General features: G+C 40.6%; 1 protein-coding gene across 1 annotated transcript in view; it reads right to left on the reverse strand.

The window, feature by feature from the left end:
* Window positions 1-2,823: 2,823 nt before the first annotated feature.
* Window positions 2,824-21,592, reverse strand: part of mn1b (meningioma 1b) — a 38,359-nt gene continuing 19,590 nt past the window's right edge. Inside the window, exon 2 of the mRNA XM_061906741.1 lies at window positions 2,824-4,143. Coding sequence (XP_061762725.1) covers window positions 3,935-4,143 — 209 coding nt within the window. The 3' untranslated portion in view covers window positions 2,824-3,934. The remainder of the gene's footprint in view (window positions 4,144-21,592) is intronic.

Raw genomic sequence — 21,592 nt, forward strand, 5'->3', positions numbered from 1 at the left:
GAGGAGCCTTACAACCCGTGACGTCACGCGCACATCATCTGCTACTTCCGGTACAGGCAAGGCTTTTTTATTAGCGACCAAAAGTTGCGAACTTTATCGTCAATGTTCTCTACTAAATCATTTCAGCAAAAATATGGCAATATCGCGAAATGATCAAGTATGACACATAGAATGGACCTGCTATCCCCGTTTGAATAAGAAAATCTCATTTCAGTAGGCCTTTAAACGACCATTGTGTGCGTGCGGACAAGGATAAGGTTAGGTGGGATTTACCCTAGTGTACATGGGGCCTGAGAAGAGGGCCTTAAAATTAAATTCTGCTTCGGGCCTTAATTTAGCAGATGTCAAAGCGTATCACTTTCTTGAGAGAACACTCTATTGAGCATTTTTAACTTGAAATACACCAGCAGTATCAATATGTCAGCCGTAGTCAGCAACTAAAAGTATTTTTTTTTAACCTTTTTGTTGGCAAAACTGCCGTTTTATTTAAAGTTGCTCAGTTGAGTAGAAACGTCAAAAAAGATGGCGGATGAACCGCGGCGAGTTGTGATGCTGTGTACACCGAATTAATCATCTTAGTCTAATCCATTAAGACGCCACGCATGCTGCAGTATCTCTTATGATGCCACGTGTAGTTTTTATATTTCAAAGGTTTACCGCATGCTGTCACTCGGCACTCTTCACGTCACAATTTCCTTGTCAGATCTGTCACTTTAAATCTACTGCAGACATTTCCAGATCCTCAAGGTGCGAATCATGCTGTACAGTACAGCGCGCCGCAAATGATTTGACACGTGCCAAGATTTGAAATGTTATTTCTAGAAATGTCCCTAGTTTTAAGCGCTATTTACTTCCATCCATCCATTTCCTACCGCTTATTCCCTTTGGGGTCGCGGGGGGCGCTGGTGCCTATCTCAGCTGCAATCGGGCGGAAGGCGGGGTGCACCCTGGACAAGAGGAACCTCATCGCAGGGCCAACACAGATAGACAGACATTATTCACACTCACATTCACACACTTGGGCAAATTTTAGTGTTGCCAATCAACCTATCCCCAGGTGCATGTCTTTGGAGGTGGGAGGAAGCCGGAGTACCCGAAGGGAACCCACGCATTCACGGGGAGAACATGCAAACTCCACACAGAAAGATCCCGAGCCCGGGATTGAACCCAGGACCTTCGTATTGTGAGTCCGACGCACTAACCCCTCTGTCAACGTAAAGCTGCGTTATTTACTTATCTTTAGTTAATTTAAAGTACCAATGATTGTCGCACACAGACTAGGTGTGGCCAAATTATTCTCTGCACTTGACCCATCAACCTTAATCAGTGGCTTTAGTTATTGACTTTACAGCAGAGTCTTAATTTTAGCACGAATATTTACATTTTGTCTAGTTTAAAAATGTTAAAATTGAGAAAATAACCATTCAAATAAGATATTTTTGTTTTCCCAACATAGAAAATCGTGTTGTTTTCTTCCCGTCGATGCGTCATTTAAGAATTGAAAATTTCTTCCTTTCAGAATTAAATACTTATCTTTATCTGCACATTTTTAGACGAAATTTTAGAATAATTATGTATGTATTATCACACAACTTTTATGCTTAAGGGCCGTTGCTATAGTTATTGTCAATTGTGCCGAAGTGGTATTTTTATATTTGTGCAAAGCTGGCAATCCAAAAGATTGCGGGGCGGCATTGCTCGGTTAGTAGAGTGGCCGTGTCAGCAACCCGAGGGTTGCAGGTTCGATTCCCGCTTCCGTCATCCTAGTCGGGGCGGAATGGCATAGTGGGTAGAGCGGCCGTGCCAGAAACCTGAGGGTTGCAGGTTCGCTTCCCACCTATTGACATCCAAATCGCTGCCGTTGTGTCCTTGGGCAGGACACTTCACCATTGCCCCCGGTGCCGCTCACACTGGTGAATGAATGATGAATGAATGATTGGTGGTGGTCGGAGGGGCCATAGGCGCAAACTGGCAGCCACGCTACCGTCAGTCTACCCCAGGGCAGCTGTGGCTACTGATGTAGCTTACCACCACCAGGTGTGAATGAATGATGGGTTCCAACTTCTCTGTGAGCGCTTTGAGTATCTAACAATAGAAAAGCGCGATATAAATCTAATCCATTATTATTAGTCACTGCCGTTGTGTCCTTGGGCAAGACACTTTACCCATCTGCTCCCAGTGCAACCCACACTGGTTTAAATGTAACGTAGACATTGGGTTTTACTATGTAAAGCGCTTTGAGTCACTAGAGAAAAGCGCTATATGAATATAATTCACTTCACTTCATTGCTAGCCGTCTCATATGAGTGTTGTGTCCAGACTCGGCCTGCTTACTGCCAGGGCCGAACACCGCCGTGACACGGACAGAGCAGAGACAAGGCGATATCACCAGCGTCAACACATTTGCATTTTTGTATAATTATATATTGTGTCTAAGATTACCCCCTTTTTCTCAGCTTCAGTGATGTAACCTGATGTGGCCTAACCAAATAAATAGAGGAAGCAGGCGGGCTGGACTTTTAGAACGTAGTTTGGATCTGTAACTAGAACACAGCCCAAAACACGTGTCTCCTCATTGAGCCAAATTGAACTCTGTCTCTGCATGATTCCTTGCTTCTTGTCTGTTTAATAGATGTCATCAGTGTCTGAAGCTGACAAGTACAACTCTTAATTTAGGACGTTTTATCGAGTAAAATTAACTAGCAGGATGGACGGATAATTTCACTAGTGTTTAGTTTTTCTTAAAATATAGACTTTTTTATCTTTCTTTTATGTCAGCTCTTTTTTGCAGTGCAGCGACAAATGGAGTGATCGGCGACACAGTTCCACCTTTAACGTCATATTTATTGTTATTTAGTTACTCAATAAAACATATACAGATATATACAATATGCAGGAAAACAGACAACTGCACTTTACTTATTATTTTTAAAAAAGTAAACAAAAGAAAAAAAAAATCCATAAATTGCTGTCACAGTCCTCCATCTATAGTTTCAGAAATTCCAACTCAACAGAAGCATTATTTAAAGATTACAAGATTGCCCAACACACAGCAAATTTTTTTTTATTATTATACATGTGCAATACCAATAGCCATTTTTTTTTTCAATTCCCTTATTAAAACTATGCAAATACCTCAGTTTCAGTTCCCATTGGCTGAATTGTTGACAAGCTCATGAATAAATTGTTGGAGAAAAATGGAACTATATCTTGAAGATGAGCAGCAGCAAATGAAACAGGAACAAGGTTGGACATGGAGGCAAATAAGTTATATTTGCACCACAAAAAAAAAAAAAAAAAAAAAAAAAAGCATACATTCATGCATATTCATATTCTTCTGCATTGAATCCACTTCTTTTGAGGGTGGAAAATGAACAAGATATGATCAATTCAGATGAAAGTCGGGCCAAAAAAGCAGCTGCTTACACTGGAAAGGTTCATCATACTGTATATATTTACATTATATTTCTATGTATATGTGAGGTGAGCAGAAAAGGCCATACATAGAAGGAAAAAAAAAAACAACAACACTGCTACACAAATACAGCCAGTGGTAACTGAATTGATCTGCTTTTGCTATAAAACAAAACAAATAAACGCAAAGGAAGAAAAAAAAAAAAATCGTATATGTAGACTTGAGGTTTCCCAGATTGGGCGTGGAGCCTGCAGTGTGTGAGCGAGTGACTGCATGTGACGAAAAATATTTGGACGTGTGTATGTGTGTGTGTGAGTGTGTGTTTATTTCTGTGTGTTTGCATGTATGTGTGAGAGTCTCTCTCCCTGAACAGGCAAGAGGTGCTTGCAGTTTTCCACACTGACATCTTACATCACATCACAATCATCATTCGTTGCTATTTGTCTCGGAACTGTCCTTAGTTCATCCTCTTCTTTTGCGGTGGGTCAGCTTATTTTTGTTATTTTTAATTGGATTCATTCAAGTCAGTGCTGCCACAAACGTCCCGAACCGGTTGGAAATATCAGAGTGGAGAGAGCGCCACGAAGAGACGGGCCCTCCTCGGCCCTTACTGTCCCCCAGCTCGTCCGTGCAGTGGACGGACAGGCACTGAAGGTGGTTCCCGCCGCCTCCGCCGCCGCCAGCCCCTGGGGGCCCCGCTCCAGTCTTACTCTGGGACAGCTCGGATTCTGCAGGCGGACAAAAAAAAAAGGGAAAACGGTTAATTATCAATACTGAAATAAACTGCAATTAATAGTGAAATACTTTTTCATAACATGGTCACTACTGCCTAGTTTCTCTTGTTAGATTCACCGCTAATACTCATACTTGCTAACCCCACCCCACCCCCCCGATTTTCCAAGGAGACTCCCAAATTTCAGTGCCCCTCACGAAAAATCACAGGGAACAACCATTCTCCCCAAATTTCTCCCAAATCCCACCTGGACAACAATATTGGGGGCGTGCCTTCAAGACACTGCCTCAAGCGTCCTCTAAAACCTTTCGTCACGTCCGCTTTTCCTACGTGGAAACAGCGTGTCGGCCTAGTCACATGATATATGTGGCTTTTACACACACACACACGCTAATGCAATGCAAGTTTGGTCAACAGCCATACAGGTCACACTGAGGGTGGCCGTATAAACAACTTTAAGACTGTTACAAATATGCGCCACACTGTGAACCATATATATATATATACATCTCTCATCTCTATCTTTTTTTTTTACTATTTATATTACCGTATTGTATATGCACCTTAGGAGGATCTGCTCCAATTTCGTTGTTCTTTGAACCTGTTCATTGCCATAATGACAATAAAACTCTATTCTATTCTATTCTAACACTAAACGAGAATGACAAGCAAATTTCGGGAGAACATCCGGACTGGAACACAACATAAACACAATAGAACAAATACACAGAATCCCTTGCAGCACTACCTCATCCTGGACGCTACAATATAAAAATGTATTATTAGCCTGTGGGAAAAGTTGATTTTGATATTTACCTGAGAAGGCTGCAAATAGAAAAGAGGCATTCAATTTCTATTTAAATTTGATTTGATATGCCATTGCTATTTTTTAAATTATTAGTATTATTTGAAACTGGATTTTGCGTGTCACTATAAAGTTATATAAGTCTCGCTTGTTCGATATTCAATGCAAAACTTGTTTGGGTCCCTATTAAAAGGTTAATTTGGGGCGGCATAGCTCGGTTGGTAGAGCGGCCGTGCCAGCAACTTGAGGGTTGCAGGTTCGATTCCCACTTCCGCCATTCTAGTCACTGCTGTTGTGTCCTTGGGCAAGGCACTTTACACACCTGCTCCCAGTGCCACCCACACTGGTTTAAATGTAACTTAGATATTGGGTTTCACTATGTAAAGCGCTTTGAGTCACTAGAGAAAAGCGCTATATAAATATGATTCACTTCACTTCACTTAATTTGTTCAACCTTGGGCCGCGGCTTTGTTCAGTTTAAAATTTTGGCCCACTCTGTATTTGAGTTTGACACCCCTGCTCTAGCCACTGATTAGGTACCCCATACTAAATCCGAACTGTAAAATGAATTTAACACATGGACGGATGGATGGATGGATGGATGGATGGATGGATGGCCTCTTCTCACACGCTTTCTACACATTGCGTGCAAATCTGTATTGACCCCTGATCAGAGGGTCAAAGGGCACGGATCAGACTGCCCTTTAACCCCGCTTGACCCAATTTATTGGTCTAATGACCGTTCCGAGGTATCGACCCCGTGTCACCGCCATGCCAAGCCTCATATTAAACGGCTGCCTGGAAAAAAAAATCCATACACAGGTTGATTGTACATCATATTAAAAAATATGCCGTGCCAGAGCGTTAATGCTGACGCCCGAGGTGCACGGCGCACATATGGAGAAAAATCACTCTGTCATGAAGTGAAATAAAAAAGGGGGGAAGACTGACGAGGACAGGAAGTGCTTTCCAAACCATACATCACCCGCCAATATGCTGCGGACTGCCAGGCAAAGGGAGGGGAGATGCAAGTTGGACAGAAGTAACGACGTGCTTTGGATTCTTCCTTTTCGCCAAGAGCACAGAGGAAGTGTTTGTGAAGACATCCAGTCTGATTACTCTCCCATCTCCTGTATGCACACCAGGAAACCTCTGCTTTTGCACTCTGCCGATGCTCGCCGCAGATGGAGACACGGCTCCGAGTGTGGAGGCCGCGACGGGCTGAGTTACGCAGATCGCAACGCCGCACTCTTGTCTGCTGCGAGAAAAAAAACGCACGGCAACCTCTATATTAGGCGGTATAGCTCGGGTGGTAGAGCGGCCGTGCCAGCAACTTGAGGGTTGTAGGTTCGATCCCCGCTTCAGCCATCCTAGTTACTGCTGTTGTGTCCTTGGGGAAGGCCTCTTTACCCACCTGCTCCCAGTGCCACCCACACTGGTTTAAACGTACAAATTAGATATTGGGTTTCACTATGTAAAGCGCTTTGAGTCACTAGAGAAAAAGCGCTATATACATACAATTCACTTCACTTCACTATTTTATCCACCGTCATATTTCTCGTTGAGCAGCTTTTTTTATCTTTTTCTCACCGAAAAAAAAAAAAAAAAAAAAAAGGTCCCATTAGTGTGCTACAGCTCTGATGTGGAACTGAGCTGTAAATCATGCTCTGGCTCGCATTCCAACTGTGAGGTATTAGGCTAAATGGCAATCTCCATAAACATTCAAGAAAAATGTAAAATGGTAAACGAAAAACGCCCATATGGGGACTTCCTAGAATTTTATTTTATTATTATTTTTTATTTTGTCTTGTGATTGTCTACTATAAAAAGACAAGGTTTGTATGAGAAAAGTAGCAATTTGAGTTGTTTTTTCTTTTTATTCCTGAAGTAACTATTGTCTTTTGGAGCTCAGGTGCAAACAAGAGATAGGACAGATCAGTTCTGATCATGGTTCTATGCTGCTGATTCCGATACGATCAACCATTAATGAGATCCTTTGATACCAATACTGATAAGTGCAAATATTTTAATCTATTTATAGTGAGTTCTATTGACTATTAAATAATATCAGCACAATATTTAATTAATTTAAATTAATTAATTTAAAACCTCTTCTCACTCCGGTGCTTACCAAAGGCATGCGGTAAAAGTAAGCATGCGCTAATTATTTCAAAACCTATTCTCACTCCGGCACTTACCAAAGGTATGCAGTAAAAATTTGAGTGTGATGTAAGCTTGGACCTTAAATCCTACTGAACAGCTCTTAATCTTCTTCCCTTTATGCGATTTTAAAATTACCGGTATTGAAATCAGCCTCCTCCATTTTTAAAATGATGACAGGGGAAGTGTCACTCATGACGTCACGAGTTTGACCAGGCGGTAATACTAAGCATGCGCTAATTATTTTGCGAAGCGAGTTTGACCCGGCAGTAATTCAAGGCAGGCGCATACTATATGCCCTGCGGCAATTCAAGGAAATACGGTAGTTCCTTATAGGGTTGTATGGTATACTGGTATTAGTATAGTACCGCGATATTAATCATATTCGGTATTATACCGCCTCTGAAAAGTACCGGTCCAACAAATCCCCTGTGGTATCATCCAAAACTAATGTAAAGTATCAAACAACAGAAGAATAAGTGATGATAACATTTTAACGGAAGTATAGATTGATCATGTTAAAAGAGAAAGTAAGCAGATATTAACAGTAAATGAACAAGTAGATTAATAACTCATTTCCTACCACTTGTCCTGAATAATGTTGACAAAATAATAGAATGATAAATGACACAATATGTTACTGCATATGTCAGCAGACTAAATTAGGAGCCTTTGTTTGCTTATTTACTAATAAAAAACAAGTTGTTTTGTATGTTCACTTTTTTATTTAAGGACAAACTTGCAATAAGAAAAATATGCAAGATTTTTTGTTAAAATAAAGCCAATAATGCCATTTTTTGTGCTCCCCTTTATTTAGAAAAGTACTGAAAAGTATCGAGATTATTTTGGCATCGGGACAACACTGGTTCCTCATTCTCTTCTATCGCATACAATTGTTTGAGCAAAACAAAGTCAGTAGTAAACTATAAGTAAACAAAAGCCGATGGATGTAATTTGGCGGAGGGCGGCTGTTAGTATATTGAATGGAGACAAGTCAAACATCAGCACCAGGTGGAAAGCGGCCCCTCAGGCTGACCAGGAGTGTCCAAACTTTTCCGCCATGGGCCGCATTACGAAAAGTCAAAGAATTCAGATGCCATTTTGATGTTGTTTTATTTTGAAAACAATTACATATGTTTAAAGACAAAACTTATTATAGGTAATATGACAAAACTTATTATAGGTAATTAATTATAGGTAATAAAAGTGTACTATTATTAATTTATTTAGGGGTTTCCAAAGTGCGGCCAAGGGGCCATTTGCAGACAGAAGCTCACATTGTGTTGGCCCGCTAATCTTTTTTTTTTTTTTTAAACAACAGTAAAAATGTAAGAAAAATTAGGAAAAAGACATAATGTAGTGAGACAAATGAATTGTTGATACTGATAATTATTTAATTAGTATTAATTATATTGTAGCGTCCCGGAAGAGTTATTGCTGCAATGGGTTCTGGGTATTTGTTCTGTTGTGTTTATGTTGTGTTACAGTGCGGATGTTCTCCCAAAATGTGTTTCTCATTCTTCTTTGGTGTGGGTTCACAGTGTGGCGCATATTTATAACAGTGTTAAAATTGTTTATACGGCCACCTTAAGTGTGACCCGTATGGCTGTTGATGCCTTGCATTCACTTGTGTGTGTGTAAAAAGCCATAGATATTAAGTGACTGGGCCGGCACGCAAAGGCAGTGCCTTTAAGGTCTACTGGCGCTCTGTACTTCTCCCTACGTCCGCGTATACTGCGGCGTTTTAAAAAGTCACACATTTTACTTTTTAAAACCGGTACCGATAATTTTGAAACCGATACCATTCATTTCCGATATTACATTTTAAAGCATTTATCTCTAATTTATCTTTAATTCATCTCTAACCAACACTGATGGAGTATTGGTGCGTGCAAAACAGCAGTAGCCTGCGGGCCGGTTCTAATACTAATCAAATATTATCCCTGGGTCCATAGATAATTCATTCGCGGTCTTTGGCTTGGACATCCCTGACCTACACAGACTTTGAGGATTTAGTAGAATTGGTCCAAAAAGGTAATATGTATTTCTAAATTATCCATATTTGTCTCAACATAGCCGTGATATTGCATGCGGAACGTAACTAGGGCGGTATAGCTCAGTTGGTAAAGCGGCCGTGCCAGCAACTTGAGGGTTGCAGGTTCGATCCCTGCTTCCGCCATCCTAGTCACTGCCGTTGTGTCTTTGGGCAAGAAACTTTACCCACCTGCCCCCAGTGTCACCCACACTGGTTTAAATGTAACTTAGATATTGGGTTTCACTTTGTAAAGCGCTTTAAGTCACTAGAGAAAAAGCGCTATATAAATATAATTTACTTCACTTCACTTAGTTACATTTTCACGCAGAGAGGAAAAAAGCGACTTTAAAATGCAAGTGTAGCTGTATTTAGTAGTTTAAAACATTTTTACGCCAGACATGTAAAGTTTGGTGTGACACCAGTAACCAATTTTTGTTCAAATATGAGATTTCGACTATCGAAGGGAGCCGATCATATCCAGGCTGCGGAGACAACTGTTTTCAGCCTTTTTGAAGTAAAACCTTTATATCTTATTTATCTTTTAAAAATGTTTATGTTTACACCTAAATAGGCGGACTCATGTCTTATTGTGGGTCTTCTTTTATTGCATTGTATTGTCAAGTATGTCTTGTATAAACAATGTGATGAAACTACCTCTATTCTGATTATCCATCCTTTTTCTACCGCTTGTCCCTTTTGGGGTCACAGGGGGTGCTGGAGCCTATCTCAGCTGCACATGGGCAGAAGGTGTGTTACACCCTGGACAAGTCGCCACCTCAACACAGCAAATAGGGGACTACATTCAGATATCCTAAATGATATTCCACATAATATTTACATGTACACTTGAAAGTACAACCTACGACATATTTTTAAAACATCATCCGCTTTAATGTAGAGTTGAAGGATTATTTAAAAAATAATTTAAAATTAGGAGATATCTCTATTAACAATTACATTAAAACATCTTTTAAAAAATATATGAGAAGTACTTCGGGTTGTTGCTGTATGTAATCCAACAAGAAAGACAAAGACGATCTCTGCCTTTGCGGGACCTTCTTCACAGGCGCGTTTCAACGTCATCAAGTGAGCGAAGCTTAATGATTGACTGCCATTTTACATTTTATTAAAAAAAATAAAGCATCATATCATAAATCCTCTATAAACTGGATCATAACCAATAAATATGAGTAATTGATTGAACGTTATTTACTTTGCTTTGAAGTAAATAAGAGGGAAGTCTAGGCTTCCCTGCTTAGGCTGCTGCCCCCGCGACCCGACCTCGGATAAGCGGAAGAAGATGGGCTGCTGGACTTTGCTTTGTAAAGAGAATTTATACACAGTAAGAAATTCAACATTTAATAAATACCATAAATATATCCTACTAACTTCTTAATGCTGAAATCTACTGCATATATAAAAAAAAATATATTGTGAAAGAAATCAAAGTAATAATAGTAGGTCACACAAGATTTCAACACATACAGATCAACTCAAGATAAATGCAAAAAATATATTATGCTTTATAATTTAATATTTTGAAGTTTGTTTAAACTTGATTTAGGCGCCCTCGGTCCTCCTTTCTTCTTCTACGGCGTTTTACTTGCATGCCCGAGTCCCGTAAAACTGCTTCCGGGTTATAAGCCCCGCCCACAAGCGCCCGCCCCTTACGCTGAAACACTGCCATTATTTTCATACTGTAAAAAAAAAAAAGAAAGAAACGGAACCGAAAAAAAAAGAAACATCGTAAAATAGAGAAGCAATCATAAAAACCTTTGAAATACACAAAAAAAATAAAAGTGTACCAAAATATGAATATTGGCATTGAAAACATTCAACAAAAATATTGTATTTTTCAATGTTTAAATTTATTTGTTGCCAAAACTTTTTTTGATACCAAATAATACTGGCAGTGTTCTGGCTCCATTAACATTAAATTAAATAATAATGCAATCTTAAAAAACAGACTAAATGTATTAATTTCATTTTATAAATGTTATTTTGGACAAAAAAAAAACATCGAACAAGGTGTTTCATATTACTCCAAAACATATCTAAACCATTTAAACCACGCCCCTTTCAAGCCTCCCCGCCCCCCCTTTACACAAGCAAGTTGTGCCCCCCCCCACACTGCTGAAATCAAAATGTTGTCGCGGTACTTCTTTATATCCTTTTTTTTTGCTCTCAAAGTCCTCACATAAGTAGGGAAATATTCACTGAGTTTGTAAACATTAAGAAAAACAACAACAAAATGAAAATATCGACCTAATCACTTTAGTATCGATCATACACTGATACCACCCTTGGTATCAACACCATCAATTTATGGATCAATCTGCCCTCCTCTCCCAACTCTTATTAATCTCCTGTTAATAACTGCTTACTTACATGGTTCCGTCTACCCTTCTTAAAGTTTACTAAGTTCTTCAGCCTTGGTGTTGTTTACAGCCATTTTAGCCGCTAGCTTAACTATTAGCATGCCAGCTCTTGGCTTGCTCTGGGCGTGTAACATGTTTAGTCTCCTCCTCCAGTGATAATGCTACACTGATAATGATATTTAAGAAATGCAGTTTATTTGCCGCAATATCTCCATTGCAGCAAATAAACTGCATTTCTTAAATATCATTATTATTAGTTAGGGATGTCCGATAATATCAGACTGCCGATATTATCGGCCGATAAATGCTTTAAAATATAATATGGGAAATTATCGATATCGGTTTCAAAAAGTAAAATGTATGACTTTTTAAAACGCCGCTGTGTACACGGACGTAGAGAGGAGTACAGAGCGCCAATAAACCTTAAAGGCTCTGCCTTCGCGTGCCGGCCCAGTCACATAATAACTACGGCTTTTCACACGCACGTGAATGCAAGGCATACTTGGTCAACAGCCATTTAGGTCACACTGGGAGTGGCCGTAGAAACAACATTAACACTGTCACAAATATGCGCCACACTGTGAAGCCACACCAAACAAGAATGACAAACACATTTCCGCACCGTAACACATTATAAACACAGCAGAACAAATACCCAGAACCCCTTGCAGCACTAACTCTTCCGTGACACTACAATATACACCCCCCACTATACCCTAGCCCCCTCCCCACACACACACAACTCAACCCCGCCCCCCCCAACCCCGCCCACCTCAACCTCCTCATGCTCTCTCAGGGAGAGCATGTCCCAAATTCCAAGCTGCTGTTTTGAGGCATTTTTAAAAAAAATAATGCACTTTGTGACCTTAATAATAAATATGGCAGTGCCATGTTTTTCCATAACTTGAGTTGATTCATTTTGGAAAACCTTGTTACATTGTTTGATGCATCCAGCCGGGGCATCACAACACAATTAGGCATAATAATGTGTTCATTCCACGACTGTATATATCGGTAACAGTTGATATCGGTATCGGTAATTAAGAGTTGGACAATATCGGAATATCGGCAAAAAAGCCATTATCGGACATCTCTTATTATTATCTTAGTTGTGTATAATGACACATAATGTCTCCAGGGGCCAGAGTGAAAATGTGGGCCATGGGCTAAAGTCAGCAATTTTAGGCATACATCTGCACAAGAGATAAGTAGTCTAATCCCATACTGCCATTATTAAAGGTGGTGGAGACCATTAAGTTTGATAGGTGGCAACTTGTTAGCCTTGCGGACATGTCATCAACGATTGTGTGAGCTTAAAAATGTGTGAAAGCAAAAGGACTCGGCGGGGCCATTTGGGCACCCCTGTGCTAGCCGCTTGTCAGCCGATGCACTAAAAAATAAATACGGTGTCAGCCAGAGGGGATCCGCGTTTGTGATCGGCTTTTAAGGGCATTGATCAAAAAAATTAAAAATTAAGTAGACTTTTAAGGATAGTATCTATCGCCTTTGCATCATTAATAGCTCGAAGGAGGATCTTATTGGAGTGGAAATCACAGTTTACCCCCAAAGCCTCCTTAAGGCTTGAGGAGATCATGTTTTTCTTAGATTTAGAGAAAAAAATATTTAATCTGAGGTGAACACCAAACTATTTGACTTGACCTGGGGCTGCATAATTAGTTACATAGCTAAATTAAAGACACTATAGGATAAATGTGACACTCACTGTTGACAATGTACCTTTCCTCTTACGTCAACTCTATTTTTGTTGTTGCTGTTTTTATTCAGTGACACTTCTCTGAATGTTTGTGATTTTTATTTGTAACTTTTTCTCAGTTATTGTGATTCTCTATCTGCTTGTGGTGAAGAGGAGGTGGTAGGGAGTATTATTATTTTACTTGTACTATTTTTCTGTAATTTATTTAGATTTTTTAGTATTATTATTTTTTTTTTTTTTGTATTTCTTTTTTTGGAGGAGGGCGGAGGACAAAAAAACAGTGTCTGTTTTCAGACACTGCAAAAACTAGAAATCTAAGTAAGATTAAATATCTCCAATAAGGGTGATATTTTCTTACCGTATTTTCTTGAATTGCCGCCGGGGCGCTAATTAATATAAAACCTCTTCTCACCCCTGCGCTTATAAAAGGCATGCGGTAAAAGTAAGCATGCGCTTAATTATTTTAAAACCTCTTCTCACTCCGGCACTTACCAAAGGCATGCAGTAAAAATGTGAGTGTGATGTAGGCTTGGACCTTAAATCCTACTGAATAGCTCTTAATCGTTTTCCCTTTATGCGATTTCAAATTACCGGTATTGAAATCAGCTTCCTCCATTTTGAAAATGATGACAGGGGAAGTGTCACTCGTGACGTCACAAGTTTGACCCGGCGGTAATACTAAGAATGCGCTAATTATTTTGCGAAGCGAGTTTGACCCGGCAGTAATTCAAAGCAGGCACATACTCTATGTCCTGCGGCAATTCAAGGAAATACAGTATTTTCTGTCTGATAAGATAATCGTTCTCACTAAGCAGATTTGATGTTAGAGTGTTTTAATTGTTTTAAGTGTTTTGGTCCTAAACTATCTCAGCCGGTAGCTGAGATTTTATGACCTATATTGAGTAAAACATGCTTGAAACTGGATTATCAACTGTTGCAAAGCTGGGTCATCAACATTCACAAGTATAAAACTACTTTTTTAAAGTAATAATTTCTTACTTCAAGCATGAAAAAAAAAAATAATGATGCCGAGCGCATATCATTATGTCAAAACAATGGCACTAGCATTTACTTAATTTAAGAATATTTTTCAACATATTGAGCAAAAATGTCTCCTTTTTTTCTACTAAGAAAAGTGCACTTATTAGTGAGAAAATACTTATTTTAAGGTATTTTTGGGTTCACTGAGGTGTCATCAACACTCACAAGTATAAAACTACTTTTTAAAAGTAATCATTTTTTACTTCAAGCATGAAAAAAAAAAATCATGATGCCGAGTGCATATCATTATGTCAAAATAATGGCACTGGCATTTACTTAGTTTAAGAATATTTTTCAACATATTGAGCAAACAGGTGTCATTTTTGGGTTCATTGAGGTTAGCTAATTTTACTGGTTTTGGAATGTCTTAACAAGCCAAATTTTCTTGTTCTATTGGCAGATAATTTTGCTTAGTTCAAATAAAATACCTCTCAATGTTGTATATTTTTCCTTGTTTTTGAACACTCACTTTATGCAGTGTACATTGCTACCCACTGTGACTGAAATATAGGACGAGGAGGTGGGAGGGAGTATTATTATTTCACTTGTACTATTTTTCTGTAATTTATTTAGTGGAGGAGTTCAAGTACCTAGGAGTCTTGTTCACGAGTGGGGGAAGAGTGGATCGTGACATCGACAGGCGGATCGGTGCGGCGTCTTCAGTAATGCGGACGTTGTACCGATCCGTTGTGGTGAAAAAGGAGCTGAGCCGGAAGGCAAAGCTCTCAATTTACCGGTCGATCTACAATCCCATCCCTACCTATGATCATGAGCTTTGGGTCATGACCGAAAGGATAAGATCACGGGTACAAGCGGCCGAAATGAGTTTCCTCCGCCGGGTGTTGGGGCTCACACTTAGAGATAGGGTGAAAAGCTCTGTCATCCGGGAGGAACTCAAAGTAAAGCCGCTGCTTTAGACCCAGGACACGTTGGGAAGACTATGTCCCCCGGCTGGCCTGGGAACGCCTCTGGATCCCCCGGGAGGAGCTAGTAGAAGTGGCTGGGGAGAGGGAAGTCTGGGTTTCCCTGCTTAGGCTGCTGCCCCCGCGACCCGACCTCGGATAAGCGGAAGAAGATATATTGATGGATGGATATTTTTCTGTAATTATTTATATGTTTTAGTATTATTATTATTATTATTTTTTTTTTTGTATTTCTTTTTTTGGGTGGGGGGCAAAAAAAAAGTTTCTGTTTTCTCACCCTGCAAAAACTAAGAAATAAAATACCCCTAATTTTTGCATTTTTTTCTTGTTTTTATACACTGTCTTTTCTGTATTATATTAAATGCATAAATAAATACTATTAAAAAAAATAAAGGCATGGATCAGCAATGGCAACCAACCACCACATCCCGAGTTATTTGATACCTTTAAAAGCGCGCACACCCAGACAGAGTGCACTGCTTGGCGCAAAAAAGGGGGCTTTTGTTTACCGGCGTCAACCCCCCCCCCCCCTTCTCACGCCACACTCCCAAATCCCAAGCAGTGAGGACAACCCAGAGAGGCAGACATGCAAGCTTGCCCCCCAGCCTGTCTGGACTGTGACCACTGGAATGGAAAAGTGGAGGATTTGGTAAAAGGTCAAGCAGCCAAGCCTCCCCGTTGTTTCCTTCCACTCTGCAAGGATTTGAGGTAAAAAATAAATAAATAAATAAATAAAATAGAAAAATCTCTCTCCCTAGGAGCTAACATGTAAGGTGAGGAAGAAAATGAGGATTTCGCGGTGCCACTGACGAGATCTAACATTTGCCAGAGGGGTCCGGTTATATGCACCTCAGCATGGCCAATCTGCAAACCACCCCCCTCCTCCCTCCCTCCTGCCCGTATCGCCTCCCACCTCCCCCCACTCGCACTCCCTCGTCTCAGCGCCCTCCAGCAGCCGCCGGCAGCTCATGCTAGCTGGGCACAGCGGGATCCGTACCGGCCTGAATAGGCAGCCAAGCGTTCCCCTGGCTCACAGCTGACACACTGCAAACTGACAACACGCTCGGCTAAAGACACACAACACACCAACCGCTGCCGCCGCTGCCATACCATCACCAGCCCTCAGCTGCTGCTCCGCACACACACACGCACACACGCACACACACACACACACACACACACACACACACACACGCGCACACACACACACACACACACACACACACACACACACACACACACACACACACACACACACACACATTTAAATATGCACAGCAAGACCCCACTCAGATTAGATGGAAGTTACTTATATCGTATTAAAAAAAACAGACGAAAGCTCGCCTTGTAGACACTTTCAGAAGGGTTAAAAACCAATAAAAATCAGCTCCCAGAGGCTTATTTTATTTTTCGAAATTTTTTTCAAAATTTTACCCATCATGGAATATCCCGAAAAAAGGCTTTAAAGTGCCTGTTTTTCGCTATCTGTAAATCCACCCGTCCATTTTCCTGTGATGTCACATAGTGACGCCAATACAAACAAGGGGCGGATAGAACAGCAAATATAGCGACATTAGCTCGGATTCAGACTCGGATATCAGCGGTTTAAGCGACTCAACAGATTACGCATGTATTGAAACGGATGGTTGGAGTGTGGAGGCAGATAGCGAAAATGAAATTGAAGAAGAAACTGAAGCCATTGAGCGAATAGCTATGGAAGCTATTCGGCGATCGCCTTCTAACCAACGATTGCATCTTTTGGCCACTGGAGCAACTTAAATCTGTCGATTGGTAAGTGTTTGTTTGGCATTAAATGTGGCTGGAGGGAAAGGCTGGATGAAAATATAGCTACAAATGTACATAGAGTTAGCCTAAATAGCATGTTAGCAACGATTAGCTGGCAGTCATTGTGATTTTGTTGACTTTATCGTTGGAAATGCATCTGCTTTGGGTGTCGCGGGATATCCACACATTCTTGCCATTTCTGCCAGGTTAGCATCGATTAGCATGCCGTGCTAACCGATACACACTCCACGTAGGACAACTTGAATCGGTCCCTGATCGTGTTGTTACACCCTCCGACAACACACCGACGAGGCATGATGTCTCCAAGGTACGGAAAACAGTCGAAAAAACGGAAAATAACAGAGCTGATTTGACTTGTGTGTGTAACGTGTTTGAGAAAATGGTGGATTGCTTTCCATTGTGACGTCACGGGTGAAAGGTAATCGCTCCGACGACGAACAATTGAAAGGCGTTTAAATCGCCAAAATTCACCCTTTTAGAGTTCGGAAATCGGTTAAAAAAACATATGGTCTTTTTTCTGCAACATCAAGGTATATATTGACGCTTACATAGGTCTGGTGATAATGTTCCCCTTTAACAACAACATTGGCTATTTAGCTGGGATCGAAGGTGTGTGGTTTTGCATGAAAAGAAAGCTAAATTGAACGCATTATCCACAGCGGTGTGGCTGTTCACAAGTCGAAACGGCGGTGTGAAATTCCACATCACACAATCCCCAAATCACCGTGACATTTTACACACTGGGAAATCTATCATCCCCAATAAGATCCATCTTGTCGCTGACTAACACCGATTTCATATCCACGGTAATATCTCAATAATGGCCTGTTCGTCTGCCGGGAACAAGAGCTCAGCATCAATAAGCTGGGGGGGGGGGGAGAATAACACGCCACGGTACAGAGGGAACGGTAGAAGTGCGAGCGGGCGAATACGCCGAGATGTCTTTAAACGCATCGCAGACAGGCAAGATTACCACGGCCATGCCTGAAGCAAATTCCATGTAATTCACTTGTATGGCTTTCACCTGTTTGTTATTTACCTGATACCTTACACACGCGTACATACACTCACACACACACACGCACACACACACGTAGATTCCATGTTGCCACACAACCAGCATCAATGTGAAGGAAACAGACTAGGGGGATATTTACTTCAAAGTGGGAGATGTTGTACAGAGCTCCAAGCCCAGGGGCGGCATGGATTTTGTAAAGTTTAAATGAAAAATGGCCTCCGTTTAAATATGTAATTCATAAAAGAAAAAAAACAACATCATAAATGTTCAAATGAAATTAATATAGCCAGGAAAAGTTCAAAACTAAGGTCGTCAAACTATGAACGTCTAAGATGACAAAGTTCACCTTTAGGTCATACTTGAGTCCTCCGAATTTGGGAGAAGGGGTGTATATATTTTCAAGTATTTCTTATATATACACATAAATAATCAGTTCATGAATGAGTATATTCGTTCGGCCACCGTGTTCAATGGAGAAGTCTGATCTACAAAATTTGCAGGCAGCATACCCCTTTCCCCTGCCAGCTGTCCTGGATGAACTGAAATTATTTTTTTCCAATCATCTCGGAGCTCGCAAGCATACTTCGTCTTCTTACTCGTCGTCGCCATGTCTTTTCTCCGCTCTTCTGCTTCGTCTCTGTTATGTTTTTGGACATTACTACTTGCCGTAGTTTTGAAGCAATGCATGATGGGAATCCAGATGTTGAGTGTCAGTGTATTAACGTGCCGGCTGGAATAAACACACGCTGAGGAATAGCTCAGCTCCGTGCCTGCCTACTTTATGGGTAATAGATAAACCTATGGATAACGGAGACATATATAATAGTCTCATTTTCAGGTTGTAGAGGACGCTAAAGGCAGTGGCTTTAAAGCAAGCCCCCAAAATTGTTGTCCGAGTGGAAATCGGGAGAAATTCGGGAGAAATTCGGGAGAATGGTTGCCCCAGGAGATTTTCGGGAGGGGCACTGAAATTCGGAGGGTTGGCAAGTATGCCTTTAGGCATTTAAACACAGCACCAACATTTTTGTGACAAGTATAAGATGATAGAGCAGGGGCCGGGAGCCTTTTTGACTGAAAGAGCCAAGAAGCCAAATATTTTAGAATGTATTTACTTAAGAGCCATATAATATTTTTTTAACACTGAACGCATGCATTTTTAAGTAAGGCCAACATTTCTAGAGTATAATAGGTCTCTTATTCTTTGTAATAACATTGTTATTCTGAAGCTAAATGTGGAGGGGGCGTGGCCTGCGGGCCTGCAGCGAAGCTGGGTGTTACCAGGATCGGCCTTGAAATCAGCGACAGGTGTGTAGATGGCCCACCTGGGCCTTGTTATCTAATCATCTGTCGCTCTGTTATAAGCAGCAGCCAGGAGGAGAGACGGGTTTGGGGCTGGGACTGGAGCCAGAGTGCGAGCAAGAACGAAAAAGAAAAAGACAATTGCTGGAAAGCAACTGAGAGACTAATTGAACAATAAAACAATATTGGAACCCTGAAACAGGCTCTCATGTCGGTGCTTGGTGGTCTGAAGAACCCCCAGGAGGGCAAGCCCCACACTGACCAATAATAAATAAATAACTTCTTACCTTTAATGCAACTTCTTGAACAGGTGCGGTAGGAAACGGATGGATGGATTAAAAATGCATGAGAATGTTTTATATTTTGAACGTTATTTTTAACACTGTGATTACAAGTGGAATTATTCATTACTTATCGTGTTAAGCAAAGTCAGCTGAGATTTATCCGAGGGCCAGATGCAGTCATCAAAAGAGCCACATCTGGCTCTACAGCCATAGGTTCCCTACCCCTGTGATAGAGGAAAGGTAAAAATATAATAATGCATATGTAGCAGCATAGGGGAAAGTTATCGGATTTTTCGGACTATAAGTCGCAGTTTTTTTCATAGTTTGGCCGGAGGTGCGACAAATCTGCTTGTAACTTCTGTTAGGAATGTCATACAGACATGAAACAACATCCTCTATGTAGGTCTGATTTAGACCAGGGCTTGGGTTGGGTGGCCAGCAGCCAAAGCGGACCCGACCAACGCTGCTTGCAGCTTTAATTAGGGTCCGGAGGCCCATTGCAAAGGACTCCAAAGTTAGTCCTTTGAGTCCTTTGCAATGGGCCAAGGACCCAATTGAAACTGGTACATTTTATTACTATTCTTTCTTTTTTTATTCCGCACCTATGCGCTGTAATTTGACCCCCTTAACATGGTTCAAAACTCACCAAATTTTACACACACATCGGTACAGCAAACCTCCCCAACTTATTAAGCAACCAAATCCCAAAAATCTAAATTGCGCGTTAGCGCCCCCTGGAAAAAAAAAACAGACTGCTTGTAACTTCCGTTAGGAATGTCGTAGAGACATGAAACAAAAACCTCTATGTAGGGCTGACTTAGACCTAAATTTCATAAATGTATCTTATAGGGCAAAAATCAACAAAAATTTTGCGAAAACCCATTCAAAGCAAAATTTTCGCAAAAAATGCTATTTTTGCCTCTCTGAGCTGTAATTTGACCCCCTTAAAATGCTTCAAAACTCACCAAACTTAGCACACACACCAGGACTGGCAAAAATTGCGATCTAATGAAAAAAACAAATCCCAATACTCAAAATTTTGCTCTAGCGCAATTTTTGAATAAAACACAGCAAAAACTGCTCCTAGGAAGACAACGCAAACAAAATTGCTTGTAACTTCCAGTAGGAATGCCGGAAATACATGAAACAAAAACTTCTATGTAGGTCTAACTTAGACCTTCATTTAGATAATCGACATCCTTTGGCAAAAATCAACAGGAAGTTAAAAAGTACCCCTTCAAAATAAAAGTTTTGTAAAAACCCGTCACCTTTCTTCAAACGTTATCTCCTCTGAGCGCGTTTGTCGTTTCGGCTTCGAACTCACACAGGAGAGAGTTTGAACCCTTCTGATTAAAAGTTATTCACAGAGTTTTGATTACTGCTCCGGTTTTGATTTTATGACCCTTCAAAGAACCACTGGGCTGATGCTGCTGTGCTGCTGTTGTCTCAACATGGCTGCTTAAAAGCAGGAAGCACTAGCGTGCCCACACAATGCAGAGAAGGTAGGTACACTAGACAAAAGTATTGGGACACTTAGGACTACCACTGGACAAAAGTATTGGGACACTTAAGACTAACACTAGGCAAAAGTATTGGGACACTTATGACTTTCACTAGGTAAAAGTATTGGGACACTTACGACTTACACTGGGCAAAAGTATTGGGACACTTAGGACTAACACTTGCCAAAAGTATTGGGACACTTAGGACTAACAGTAGACAATGACAATGTGAAATGGAATTATTTTTTTGTCCTCAAAATTCTACACACAATACCTTATAATAATAGTAGCTACTATCCATCCATCTTCTAACGCTTATCCGGGTTTGGGTTGCGGGGGCAGCAGCCAAAGGCGGACCCGACCAACGCTGCTTGCAGCTTTAATTTATAATTGAATCACTTGTTAATTGTTCAACAATCTTTTAGTTATTTTTATATCTTTTTTTCCAAATAGTTCAAGAAAGACCACTACAAATGAGC

Source organism: Nerophis ophidion, linkage group LG07, assembly GCF_033978795.1.
Source record: "Nerophis ophidion isolate RoL-2023_Sa linkage group LG07, RoL_Noph_v1.0, whole genome shotgun sequence".
NCBI classification, from domain to species: domain Eukaryota; kingdom Metazoa; phylum Chordata; class Actinopteri; order Syngnathiformes; family Syngnathidae; genus Nerophis; species Nerophis ophidion.